The sequence below is a fragment of the Orycteropus afer genome, unplaced genomic scaffold, assembly GCF_000298275.1.
Source record: "Orycteropus afer afer isolate SDZICR_OR568_19922 unplaced genomic scaffold, OryAfe1.0 scaffold00051, whole genome shotgun sequence".
In the NCBI taxonomy this organism is placed as follows: domain Eukaryota; kingdom Metazoa; phylum Chordata; class Mammalia; order Tubulidentata; family Orycteropodidae; genus Orycteropus; species Orycteropus afer.
Genome location: NW_006921638.1, coordinates 5,304,930 through 5,318,617, shown reverse-complemented (window position 1 = coordinate 5,318,617; position 13,688 = coordinate 5,304,930). Strand labels below are relative to the sequence as shown.

Here is a 13,688-nt window from a genome sequence, read left to right as displayed (position 1 = left end):
TTATTGTTTATTTCTGAGTTAAAATAAGCAAAGGAGTTAAAGTTATTTTCAGTTTTCCTTTTACTGTTTTTCTTGTTCTTAAAGGTAGACTTACTCCTTAGTTTTAGAACACTTGAATTTTAATCAACTATTTTCTTGGAAAATCATTTACTTTTTGTTTGAAATTACAGTGAATTACAGTTAGCTCAGTGACACAAAGCAAGTATAATTGAATGGTGTAGAATGAAAGTTGACTAAGATAATAGTCTTACCCAAAGCACCTGTCCCAAAATATATACAGTAAGTAGATTTAATGCATGAAAATATTTTTTTTATAGTTAAGATTCTTTTGTTTTGTTTTGTTTTTTGCATTGTCTTATTGTCTGGGAGAAGAATTGTATAAAAGCACAGAGAATTTTCATTAAGGTATTGTTGATTTTCTTTTTCTAGCTTAAAGCAATAAATGTAGATCTTCAAAGTGATGCTGCTCTACAGGTGGACATTTCTGATGCTCTTAGTGAGAGGGATAAAGTAAAATTCACAGTTCACACAAAGGTAAATGATTTTGTACTTTGGATAAGCAATTTATGGTGCTAATATATGTTGAGTCAAATATTAGTTTAGAGCATAATTAATTAGAAAGAGACTATAATTTATAATTCACAGCTATTTCAACAAAAAGAATTGTAGTACTTAGACATAATTCAAAATTAATCTCTATATTTTCATTACTATCTTTTACCATTATCATAATTTTCAATTTTGTTGTCTTTAGTTAATCAAATTACTGCCATACAGGTGATTATTCTTTTTATATTTCAGTTCTCAGATTTTTAGTATTAGATCGATTTTCCTTTGCTTAAATAGTTGAGTTTGATATTTATTAATAAGGTAACTTAAAATAATGGTAGAATTCAGTATAAGAGCCTCTCAACTTATTTTCCCAAAGATTTCAATATAATTCTGTCAAGGTATTTCAAGGTTTTCATAATATAATATAAAGGCACTGATACTCTTTCATCTAGAGACTATTTTTTAAAATTAAAGTATAAAATGTTTATTAAAAAGCTTTAGTGTAATTTTTATTTTTATTTGAAAGAATCTCTTATCTTTGCAGAGTTCATTGCCAAATTTTAAACAAAATGAGTTTTCTGTTGTTCGGCAACATGAGGAATTTATCTGGCTTCATGATTCCTTTGTTGAAAATGAAGATTATGCAGGTTACATTGTAAGTGTTGGCGTTCCATTTTAATTCCACTTTCTAGGAGCTTTTCAAATACATTATTATATATTGAAATCTTATTTAGCATTTTTAGGTTTTTTTGTTTTTTTTTTCGTTTTTTTGGCCAGTTACAAAACATTATTGGCTACAACCTTTTATCCTCAGTTGTCTTGTTTGAGAATGTAGGAATATGTTATGCTTCTTCATTTAAACTACTTAAGTTCTTAGAATTTAAATGAGTTTGTCTTGGTATTAAGGAGAGGTTAAAGAGTGTATAGAAACCACACTCTTTTTGAACCCTTAGGTTAGGCAGATATTTAGAGTTGGAGGCTCCTTAGAGATAATCTAATCTAAACATGCACCAGATATTATAGTCAAGAATAGATGGTTATCCTGTTTCAGCTGTTGGACCACACTTGTATCTCTGAAATTTGATTTCATTTGACTTCTGTGAAATCATCCTGATCTGATTCCATCTCCATCCTTGTCACACTTTTTCAGTTATTTGCTTCTTTTTCTTACTTCAACTCAGATTTTGGTGAAACACTGTGCCATACATTTTTCTCTTCTCATTCTATTTCCACCATTTTTTGACTTTCCTGTCTCATAAAACTTTATTACCTTCTCCCTCCGTAGACTAAATGCTCCTTATACCTTAGACCAAGACTGTGTTTTATTTATCTTCGTATACACAGGGCTCAGAGTCCTGCCTGGCATATAGTAGATGCTCAGTGAATGTGGTGGTGTCACTAGGGTTAGTGTCACCCAGTGAGATAATTAATGGTGTCACCCCCCTGCCCATGGACCTTCTCTTATACCAGACTATGCCGAATATTATATCTGATAAAGAGTGTAAATAGCTTAAACGTAATATTTCTTAGGTTATACAAATATTAACTAATTGTTTTGTAAAATCTTTCTACACTGAATTACATTATTAGTTCCAATATTATTAGTAATTGAGCAGAAGAAGCTTTTTCTCATTTGTCTACTTTGTCTTCAGTTACTACTTCACTCAAAAAAGTTACTGATACAGGTTCACAAATACTAATTACCACAGTATTATAGCTAATCATAAAATTTGACAAAATCAGGCACTATAAAAACAGCAGCGGCAACGAAAACAACAGTGTGTGCTTACAAATCACTTGCAGACAAAAACTACATGATTTGAAGCGTCATTGTAATCGGGTAATAATAACAGCTTTGACCAGAGTTCATAAGAAGTTTCAAAAAAGTAAATTAGTGTAGAGTTTTAGCCTTGTAGGTATATTGACACATGTAAGCTGAGCTTTTGAAAAATGTTTTTGTTGTTATAATTAACTACAGGGATTTTTTTTTTTTTTTTTTTTAATTGTGATTTGGGTGAAAATTTACAGAGCAAATTCACTTTCTATACAGCAGTTCACATACATTGTCTCATGACATTGACCACGATTTACCACAATGCAACAGCTCCCCTCCCACTTGCTCCCTGTAATTACCTCTTCCCTGTGTCCATTCCTCCATGCACTCCTGCCCCTTGAGCTGTCTCCCTGAGCATAAGCAGCCCTTCTTTCTCCCATGATTGTTCTCTCCAGGGAGTGTATCTACCTCAGGGAAATGTTCAATTCATATACCTGTCTATTGTTGGGTGGAAGCCATAGGCGTGGATTCAATTACAGACCTGAAGGGCAGCTAGGGGCCATAGTCTCAGTGGTTCCACCAGGCTCTATCGGAACAGCAAACCTGCCCCCCCCCCTTTTTTTTCCTCCAAATGATTTGAGTTTTGTTCTGCATTGTTTTCCCTCTGTATCCAGGATCTCCTTCATAGATCCCCTTCCAAGTGGTTGACATTGGTAGCCGGGCACCATCTAGTTCTTCTGGTCTTATAGTCTTATAAGCTGAAGATCAGATGGTGTACCCGTCGCTAGGACTAATTGTTCCCATGAATTTTTGGTTTTCTTCTTTCTTCTTTGCAAGGAGAGATCCATTGTTGCATCTAGATGGCAGCTTGCAAGCTTTTAAGACCCCAGTCGCTACTCGCCAAAGTAGGAGGTGGAACAATGTTTTGTGTACGATGTTATGCCAATTGAGCTTGATGTCCCCTGCGACTATGGTCCCGAGCCCACAGGTTCAACTACTCGGTTCCTCTTGGTAACTGGCTGTGACCAAGCAGTGACTACATCCTTGCCCCTTGTCAGTTCTACTATACACCTGGGACTTCAGATCATACACATAAACTTATAGGACCATTGTCTGCCAACCCTATACATGTTCTTGGGTACACTCCCTGCTTCATAGAGATACCTATTAGTTGAGCCTGTCCACCCATTTATCTACCAATATACCCATGTTTGCCTTCACTGACAACGCTGTACTATATGTGCAAAAGGGTTCATCTTTGTTATCTGTACCTTCCATGTACCTCTCTATGTCTTTCTCTTCCTCAGTGCCACTATAATGATCACTCACATTTGGTACATTGCCCTTCTCTTTACCCAAATCAATACTTATCTCTGTCTATCTAACAGTGTTCTACAGGGATATTTTTGTAAAAAAAATAATAATAAATTTTGGCTGAAACACTGCACAGAAATTTCATAGACAGTCATTTTGGTGTTTCTTCCTTTGATAGTGCTACCTGGTATGGTCTGCACCCCCACATCCCCCAAGTGATGCCACTCAGTGAATATATACTGAACTATTTTTCCCTGTTGCTTTTTATAGTATAATCTCTTTGTTGTTGTCATTCTCATTTCAGCTTTTCCCCTGCTTACCTTTTCTCCTCTTACCTTGCTTGTTCTCTTAACCTTCTGTTATTTTTCCCATAATAATTCTTACTTACAGGCTTTTCCTCTAAGATAAATCTTTTTCTTACATCCTTTTCTTGAATCACATACTTCTTTTAAATCATATATTTTTATTTAAGATAAGTGCTTACTTACTCCCATACAGAGGACAGTAAGGTTAGTCATTAATCTGTGTCTTGTTCTTTTCTTTTGAAGTCAATTCTTTCTTCTTCTGGTACACTCCTCCTATCCAGGACCCTTTTCAGCACTCCTTGCTGGATTGTATTGTTAGTATTCATTAATCTAAAAAAATAATAATAATAGCATAAAGCTACTACGAATTCACTAAATTTTAAAAATACATCTGCATTTAGTCATAATACTTTTGAACAATGGTACACATATTTTGTATACATATTCATTCAGTCTGTAGTCAGAGCTTAGTGCACATATGCATTTGAAGACTTTATGTTGCCACACAAATTGAAGTTTGGTAATTGTTCTTGTTATACCAGAAAGTAGCTATATTATATTATATTATTACAGTATATTATAATAATATATTATAGTATATATCATATATATACTATATTATATTATCAGCTATATTTCTTTAGTGTAAAGGACCTCAACGATCTTAATAATTTCTGGGATTAGTTAATTTTTCTAGTCTGATTTTATATATTCCTCGTGTCCAGTTCATCCAGATGCCTTTAGCTCTCCCAGACGTAGTCTTTTGTAATGACAGTTAATACAACTGCTGCAAGAAAGGAAGTAATAATGATTTGTCTCTGCTATAGATCCCACCGGCACCACCAAGACCTGATTTTGATGCTTCAAGAGAAAAACTACAGAAACTTGGAGAAGGAGAAGGGTCGATGACAAAAGAAGAATTCACAAAGATGAAACAGGAACTGGAAGCGTATGTGATTTGTTATTGTTGCTTTAGTTAATTGAGCTCATTTAATGTCTGCGTGTGAGTGCGTGTGAGTGCGTGTGCTCTCTCTGATATCCCACCCTTTTAATCATTTCATCATAGTGACCCTTTTGGGAAGGTGAAGGTTTTAAGCCACACAACCATATTATCATGATCAGGGCCTACAGGAAAATTATAGGATAATTGTCTACTTTATAAAATTCTTTAAATTAATAATTAAATGGACTCTGAAATTTGAAAACAGAGGATTTAAAAGTTTACGAAAAGTTCTAGGAAGGGAAACATGACTTTTAAAAGTGAAATGTAAAGTTTGTTTTTTATTTACAAGACCTTAGTCATTAGCAACCTAGTTATTGTTCAATATGTGCATACTATTAAAACTTCTCTTTCTTATAGTAGTGTGCACTGAGCAACTCTTTGCATATATTGTTTTCTTCAAAAAAAAAAAAAGTGTGTGTGCACATGTCTGTGTGTGTGTGTAAATTTCCCCCTCCTTTTTTCTTTGCCTCTGGCTTCTGGCCATATGGGAAAAAATAGAAACAAAGGGACTAGACAGTAGTTAAAAATGTTTTTCATTAAATGATTGTTAGTTTTATATATACTAGAAGTATATTAATCCTTGAAACAATTGAGATAATTTCTGTTTCAATTTTAGAGTATGTGCTGAAAATACAGAATCTCCTTTTTACTAAACATTTGAAGTAATTCTGGATTTGCTGTATATTGTTTCTCTGTATTTTGAGAGTTACACAAGGAAATAATTTTCCTTGATTTAGCATCATCTCCATTGCTCTTTTTCTGGTCATTTTTCCCCTTCATAAATTTCCTTTTCTCCTCTTTCACTTTAGTTACAATTTTAAGTATATATGCACACTGCTACTAGACTCCTCTTCAGAATACTTAACTTTCTTGAAAAGATAAATAGCAAAGTAGATCTTCTTTGTCAAAATCGAAGGTGACAGAATTTTAAGAATTCTGTCATTTCTGGGTACAAGCAGTAGTCTGATAGCAGACAAATATATGCTTATAGTTCATAAGAATGAAACTGGAAATTAGCAGAGGACATTAATATTGAAGAATCTGTGATTTTCCAGTGGCCCTGATCATGACTCTTTTGTGGTCTGGTTAGGGGTTGGATAACAGAGAACCTTGGGTTTATTCTACTGCTACCTCCATCCTCTGCATCCTTCTTTTTTGTCTTCACTGAATGACTACCCTCACAGAGATCAAACTTCTCCCAACATTGGTCCTGCTGATTTGCTGGTATGTAAAACTTATCCTCCTTGCACGTAGTTGAAGCAAGAATATTGGACCTTTTCCTTGAGTGTTTTTTATTTTCCCCAAAACTGACATGTATTACTATATAATCACTATTTCACTGATGTTATTAAAATATTTTAAACATAGTTTTTTGATGTAATTGCAAAAATCAGAATCTCCATGGTGTGTTTCTTTCTTGTGTGTTTGGGTCATTAAGATGAAATTAATCATTAATTTTGAAATTATGATTACTCTGGTTTTGTTTTTGATATTTTGTGTGTTAAAGTATTTAAAAGCTGTAATTATGTAGTAATTTAGTCATTAAGGTTGTATCATATAGTTTGTAATGAACTTTCTCTGAAGCTGAAAATAAATAAACATCCCTATAGTTTAACATCAACTTGCATAGTAAGTAAGTAACTTAAAATTATTAACATTTTAAGTGTATAAATACTATTAACTAGCATGGAGTCTTTTCAGAACTGGGTTTTTAGATATTTTGTTAACAGCTCAACTAAAATCTTTGTTTACATGAATTATATCTATGTATCTCTAAGTTTGCATTTGGAATAATACAGAAAGTATCTACGAAAACATTTTGCAAATGATTTTCTAGTTGATAATGGTTTTTTAACCTTTACTGTTGTGTATTGTTTCTAGTGAATATTTGGCAATATTCAAGAAGACAGTTGCAATGCATGAAGTGTTCCTGTGTCGTGTGGCAGCACATCCTATTTTGAGAAAAGATTTAAATTTCCATGTCTTCTTGGAATATAATCAAGATGTGAGTATTAAATTGAATTGATTAAAGCAATAATGAGCATTTATTTTTAGAGAGTTGTTAGAAAAGTCAGGGAGTAGTTGGAAAAGATTTAAAGCCTTTCTTAGAATGAGCCATTATTTTTCTAGGCAATTTAAAATGACATTTTTCAGTAGTAATGTGATACTTCAGTAGAATGCAAATAGATTAATTGAATAAATGATGTTGGGTCATGTTAATACATGCAATATTGTTTTTTGTCCTGAATTGTGAATTTATTAAGAAACAGAGTTAGCAAAATTGATTGATGTTACTTAAATTGAGTTTGGAGTCTTCTGAAGCCTTAGGGAGAATTCCAGAAGTTAAAGAATTCCAGATTATTTTTGGGAAAACGTTGACTCTGGATGAATTGATGAATTTATCTGACCATTTTCTGTGCTAATCACCCCTAATTTTCCTCCCTGCCTCCTGAAAGAGAGAGAGAGAGTGACCTGGTTTAATTTTAAGTATTTCTTTATTCATAGTGCTGGCAAGACATTTTTTGGTATATGGGTAATCTAGATTTTAGGATTTATATTGGAATTGTATCTGGTGATTGAAATGTAAAATAAATATTTGTTGAATTAATAAGTGAAATCAAAACCAAACCAAACTCTCTGCTATAGAATTGGATCTGACTCATAGTGATCCTCATTGGGTTTCCAAGGTGGTTATCTCTACGGAAGTAGATTGCCCAACCTTCCTTCCAAGGAGTGGCTGGTGGGTTTGAACTGCCAGCCTTCTGGTTAGCAGTCAAATGCCTTAGGCACTATGCCACCAGACCTCCTAATAAGTGAAAGTTTATTATTAAATGTTTAGATCAGTTTTATAAATTATTGTTGTTAGGGGCTGTCAAGTCAGTTCCGACTCATAGCAACCTTACCTACAACAGAATGAAACACTGCCTGTTCTTGCACCATCCTCTCAGTCATTCCTATATTTGAACCCATTTTTTCTGTTGTTTGTTTTTTGTTTTTATGTCACTCAGGATACTAAAAGGTTATACCACTCAGGGCACTAAAAGAGGTTAAGTAACTCTTACTCCTATTTTTGATCAGCATCATACCTAATTCTTTGTATTCAGAGTGCAGATATAATTCCAACGTCCTCCAAAATATTTTCCTACACTGAGTATCCAATAATACAATATTTAATCTTCACAAAAACTCGTGAGGTTGCTAATCTTATCACTATTTTACTGAAGGGAAAATAAAAGCTTGAGTTGTTTGAACCCACTGTTTCAGCCACTGTGTTTCTCATTTTCGTTGATCCTTTATTTTACCAAGATGATATCCTTCTCCAGGGACTAGTACCTTCTGAAAACATGTCCAAAGTATGTGAGACAAAGGCACATATCCTTGCTTCTAAGGAACATTCTGGCTACAATTCTTCCAAGCCAAAATGTGTTCATTCTTTTGCAGTCCATGGTATGTTCAGTATTCTTCACCAACATCATAGTTCAAAGGCATTAATTCTTCTTCAGTCTTCTCATTCATTCACTGTCCAGCTTTTACATACATGTGAGGCAATTGAAAATATTATGGCTTGAATCAGGAGCACCTTAGTCCTCAAAGTGACATCTTTGCTTTTTAACACTTTAAACAGGTCTTTTGCAGCAGATTTGCCCAATGTAATACATCATTTGATACCTTGACTGCTGCTTCCATGGTCATTGGTTGTGGATCCAAGTAAAATGAAGTCCTTGCGTACTTCAATCTTTTCTCTGTTTATCATGATGTTGCATATTGGGCTAGTTGTGAGGATTTTTGTTTTCTTTATGTTGAGGTATAATCCATTCTGATCTTCATCAAGGTCAGTTTTTCAGAAGTAGGTTGCAGGTGCTTCTTCTCAGTGTGTCTTAGTCTGGAAGCTGTGCTGAAACCTGTCCACCTTGGGTGACTCTGTTAATATTTGAAATACTGATGGCGTAGCTTCCAGTATCACAGCAACACATAAGCCACCAGCATATGATAAACTGAAAGATGAGTTGTAGTCTAGAGATATAGCTTGGTATAAATGATAGAGCAGGAACTCTAGCCTAGATAAAGAAGGAAAAATTAGAGGGCTGCTAAGAGAGTGAAAATGCAGAAGGTCAAAGGTCTAGATGTATCAGTGAGTCAAAGAATACACAAAATGGGAATAAAGAAAAGGAGAACTATAAGGACAGAAACTGTGTTTAGGGCCTGAACGGGGTAAAGATTTGAAAAAACAGCATGAAAAACAAGACTGAAAAAGAATTTTTAATTTTGAGCTTCTAATCTTCTACAATCTGTTAATAGACTTAATTAATTAAAAAATTCTTACAAAATACCTTCCAGTGTGTACTGTATTTATAGTCTTTCTCCAAAATACTAGTCACTGATATTGAAAGGGTTATCACAGTGAATCTTTATCTTTTTCTCTACTAAGCATATGTTAGTTTGTGAGAAAGAAAAAATAATAAAACCTACTTTGTTAAATGAAAATTTATGAAATTCTAAGATTTTTGAAAGCTGTTTATAAAGTTTGAAAGCTGTTTATAAAGGGGGGGCTTTTATAAAGCTCCACCACTCGTTTGTCAGTTTGTTGTACTATGGTGGCTTGGGTGGTGGTGTGATGCTAGAAGCTATGCCCCTTGTATTTTGAATACCAGCAGCGTCACCCATGGTGGACAGGTTTCTGTGAAGATTTAGACTAAGGCAAGACTGGGAGAAGGACCTGGTGATTTACTTCTGAAAAAATTGGCCAGTGAAAATCTTATGAATAGCTGGGGAACATAGGTGGAAAATGAGTCCCTCGGGTTGGAAACCACTCAAAATATGACTGGGGAAGTTGTGTCATCAAAGTAGAGTCACCCTGTATGACATGGGTGGTATAAAGTACATAGATCAAGAGGCAGTCATTCAAACAGAACAAGAGGATATTGCATGGTTTAAAATCAGGAAAGGTATGTGTCAGGGTTGTATCATTCTACCATACTTACTCAGTCTATATGCTGAGCAGATAATCCACAAAGCTGGACTACATGAAGAATAAGACTCCAGTCTTATTTTCTCTTTCCGTAAATCTCTAAGTTCCTCTTGGGTGCTCCCCCTAGTACCCTATGCATGGCTCTGTAGTTATCACACTGTATGTAATCATATGCTTACTTTTTGTATGCTCCTCTGCACCATAATTTGTTTAAAAGTGGGGACTACCTGCTAATCATCTTTGTATTCCCATTGTCTAGCATAGTGCGTGCCTTAATAGACATTCAGTAATGGTTTATTGGAAGGGCATTGGTGGTTCAGTGGTAGAATTCTCACCTTCCATGTAGAAGACTCAGGTTTGATTCCCAGCTGATGCATCTCATGCATAGCTACTGTCCATCTGTCAGTGAAGGCCTGGGCGGTGTTGCTATGATGCTGAACAGATTTCAGCGGAGCTTGCAGACAAGGGTAAACTAGTAAAGCTTCAAATCTTCTTCTAAAGTCAGCTAATGATCTGATAGGGATCACAATAGAAGGTCCTGGACAGAATGGGAGAAAAATGTAGAACTAAATTAAGAATCATCTAAAAAGAAAAAAAAGACTTACTGGTTTGATAAAGACTGGTAGAACCCCAAAACTATAGCTCTGAGATACCATTCAAACCCAGAACTGAACCTACCCCAAGGATCACCTTTCAGCTGAAAAATAGATAGGCCTATGAAGTTAACAATAACACCGGTGAGGAACATATTCATCAGAACATTCACCATATGAGAAGAAAAGGGTAGTGTAAGTCAGCTAATAAAACCCTACAGATCACAACCGTTAGATCCTCAACCAGTCATAGGGGTGGTACTAGACTGGGCAGTGATTTGTTCCCATGTGTGTTGGGTCTCCATGAGTCTAGGTGCTGACTTGATGACAGCTAACAGTTACATCAAAAATAGCGGTTTGTTGATTGAGTGGATTAATTAGTCATTTCATTAACTAATTTTTTTTTTTTCAAATGGGATATGTTGGTGTGTTGGGAGGGCCAAAGATAGAGCAATGAATTCTAACTGAATTTGGAAGGGTTAATTTGGAATTTTTCATGAGGAGGGGTGATAACCATTTTAAGTACTGAGGTGACTGAAAGGTCAGAACTTCTTCGGAGAACTGTTTGGCTGTAGTATAGGTTTCTATTAGAGTGGTAGATGGAAAGATGATTTGGGTCAGATTGTTGAAAGTCTTGAATACCATACTAATAAGGAAGTTGGCTTTCATTCTCTGACCATTATGAAACAAAGTTTTTCAGTAACAAAGACCCACAGCCATCAAGTCATTTCTGACTCATAGTGACCCCCTGGGTTTCCAAGGCTGTAAGTCTTTACAGAAGTAGATTGCCTCATCTTCCTCCTGCAGAGCAGCTGATAGGTTTGAACCACCAATCTTCTGGTTAGCAATCAAATGCCTTACCCACTGCATCACCAGAGGTCCTTTAGTAGGGAAGAGATACTGAAAATTTGATTTTACAAAACTTACTCAGGCAGCAGAATCAATCGGAATGAGATAAAGTATATTAACTAATAGTCCAGTGTAGTAGTCAAGGCAAGAGAAAATAAGGACTTTTACTTTGATAGTGGAAGTGGAAAAGGACAAATTTTCAGTTATTTGCTGGTAGACTTTAAGCTGTTAGAGAAAGGAACACCTTGTAGGTTATTCAATATTTTAATGAAATACCATTACTCAACACTTTGATTAAAGATTCTGTTTGTTCTGCTACAGAATCATTGATCAAAAGGAGGAAAATGCACAACAGAATTTCAGATTCTCATGGAATCCAGATTTTATGGATCCATGTAAGCTGGATGAACCCCTGAGATAATCTTTAAACCTTAAGCCCAAAATATCCCCTGAAGTCTTCTTAAAACCAAATAGTAGTTTAGCTTAACGAATGTCTGCCTTGAGCATTATGCTCTTTTGAGATCTATCTCAAAATATATAGGATCAATATACCTCATGAATGTAGACATGGAAAGCTTCAACATAATCCTAGCCAATAGACTCCAACAAAATATTAAAAAAATAGTACATTATAATCAAGTGGGGTTCATACCAGGTCTGCAAGGATATTCAACATTAGAAAAACAGTCAGTGTAATCCATCACAAAATAAAAAACCACATGATCATATCAAACAATGCAGAAAAGGCATTTGATAAAATCCAATATTCATTCCTGATTGAAAAAAAAACTCTTAGAAAAATAGGAATAGAAGGGAAATTCCTCAGCATAATAAAGGGCATATATACAAAACCAGCAGCCAACATTATTCTCAATGGAGAGAGACTGAAACCATTCCCTTGCAAATGGGAACCAGACAAGGATGCCCTCTGTCAATACTTCTGTTCAACATCGTATTGAAAGTCCTAACCAGGGCAGTAAGTGGTTATACCTTTGGTGAAGATATTTAGGTGGCCAATAAACACATGAAGAAATGCTCACAATCATTAGTCGTCATTGTTGTTATTTGCCATCGAGTCGGCCCCGACTCAAAGTGACCCCTCCTTGGGTTTCTGAGGCAGTATCACTATGGAAGTAGTAATGCCCAACCTTCCTTCCGAGGAGTGGCTTGTGGGTTTGAACCGACAGCCTTCTGGTTAGCAGTCAAGTGCCTTAGGCACTATGCTACCAGAGCTCCCAGCATTAGTCATTAGAGAGATGCAATCAAAACAGCCATGATATATCATCTTGCCCCAGCACCAGTAGCAAAGTTCAACAAGACAGAAAATAACAAATGCTGGCAAGAGTATGGAAAGATTGGGACTCTCATATGCTACTGGTGGAACTGTAAAGTAGTATAACCACTGTGGAAAGCAGTATAGTGATTCCTTAAAAAGTTGGAATTAGAAATACCTTTGTTCCCAGCAATCTCATTACTAGGTATATATGTACCTATACCTGTACCTATACCTATACACACACACACACATATAGTGTCTTGATTAGATGAACCATTTTATGGGACAAATCCTTCATTGGGTGGCTCACAGCCTCGGGTTATCCCAGTAGCTTTGATCACTTAGTGAAGCTGGTTACCTCTCAAATGAAAAGGCATGTTTTCCCCTTTGTGATTAATAAGTGATCTGTGGGGTTTTATTTTGGCATTTTGTAAATATGCCATTTGTCATTGTTTCATCTAATGGTTTTAGCATCTATTTATAATCCTTCCTTGAATCTATTGTTGTTGTTGTTGTTGTTGTTGTTATGTGCTGTCAAGTCGGACCTGACCCAAAGCAACCCCTCCTTGAGTTTCCGAGGCAGTATCACTACAGAAGTAGATTGCCCCATCTTCCTTCCAAGGAGTGGCTGGTGGGTTTAAACCTCCAGCCTTCTGGTTAGCAGTCAAGTGCCTTAGGCACTATGCTACCAGAGCTCCCCTTGAATCAGTTATTACATTGGAAATTAAATGTTGATTTTTTTTCAACCATGGGAGATCAGAAGGGCAGCATTTGCACGGGAGAGACAGCGGGAGACAGCAGGAATCCGTAAGAAAGACACAGGGAAAAGGTAACATGACAGGGAGAAAGTGGGAAGAGGGTGTTAACATTATAGAGAGATTGCAGTCAGTGTCATGAAACAAAATGTGTATGAATGTTGAATGGAAAACAAATTTGTTCTGTAAACTTTCACCCAGATCACAATTTTTTTTTTTTTTATTAGGATTTGGGTGAAGATTTACAGAGTAAATTCACTTTTCATACAGCAGTTCACATATACTTTGTCTCATGTCA

At 35.5% G+C, this 13,688-nt stretch overlaps 1 protein-coding gene across 1 annotated transcript in view; it reads left to right on the top strand.

Annotated features, from left to right (window-relative positions):
• The first annotated feature begins 435 nt into the window (after window positions 1-435).
• Window positions 436-13,688, top strand: part of SNX6 (sorting nexin 6) — a 50,084-nt gene continuing 36,831 nt past the window's right edge. The window contains exons 1-3 of the mRNA XM_042780648.1: window positions 436-534; window positions 4,773-4,894; window positions 6,830-6,953. Coding sequence (XP_042636582.1) covers window positions 4,851-4,894; window positions 6,830-6,953 — 168 coding nt within the window. The 5' untranslated portion in view covers window positions 436-534; window positions 4,773-4,850. The remainder of the gene's footprint in view (window positions 535-4,772; window positions 4,895-6,829; window positions 6,954-13,688) is intronic.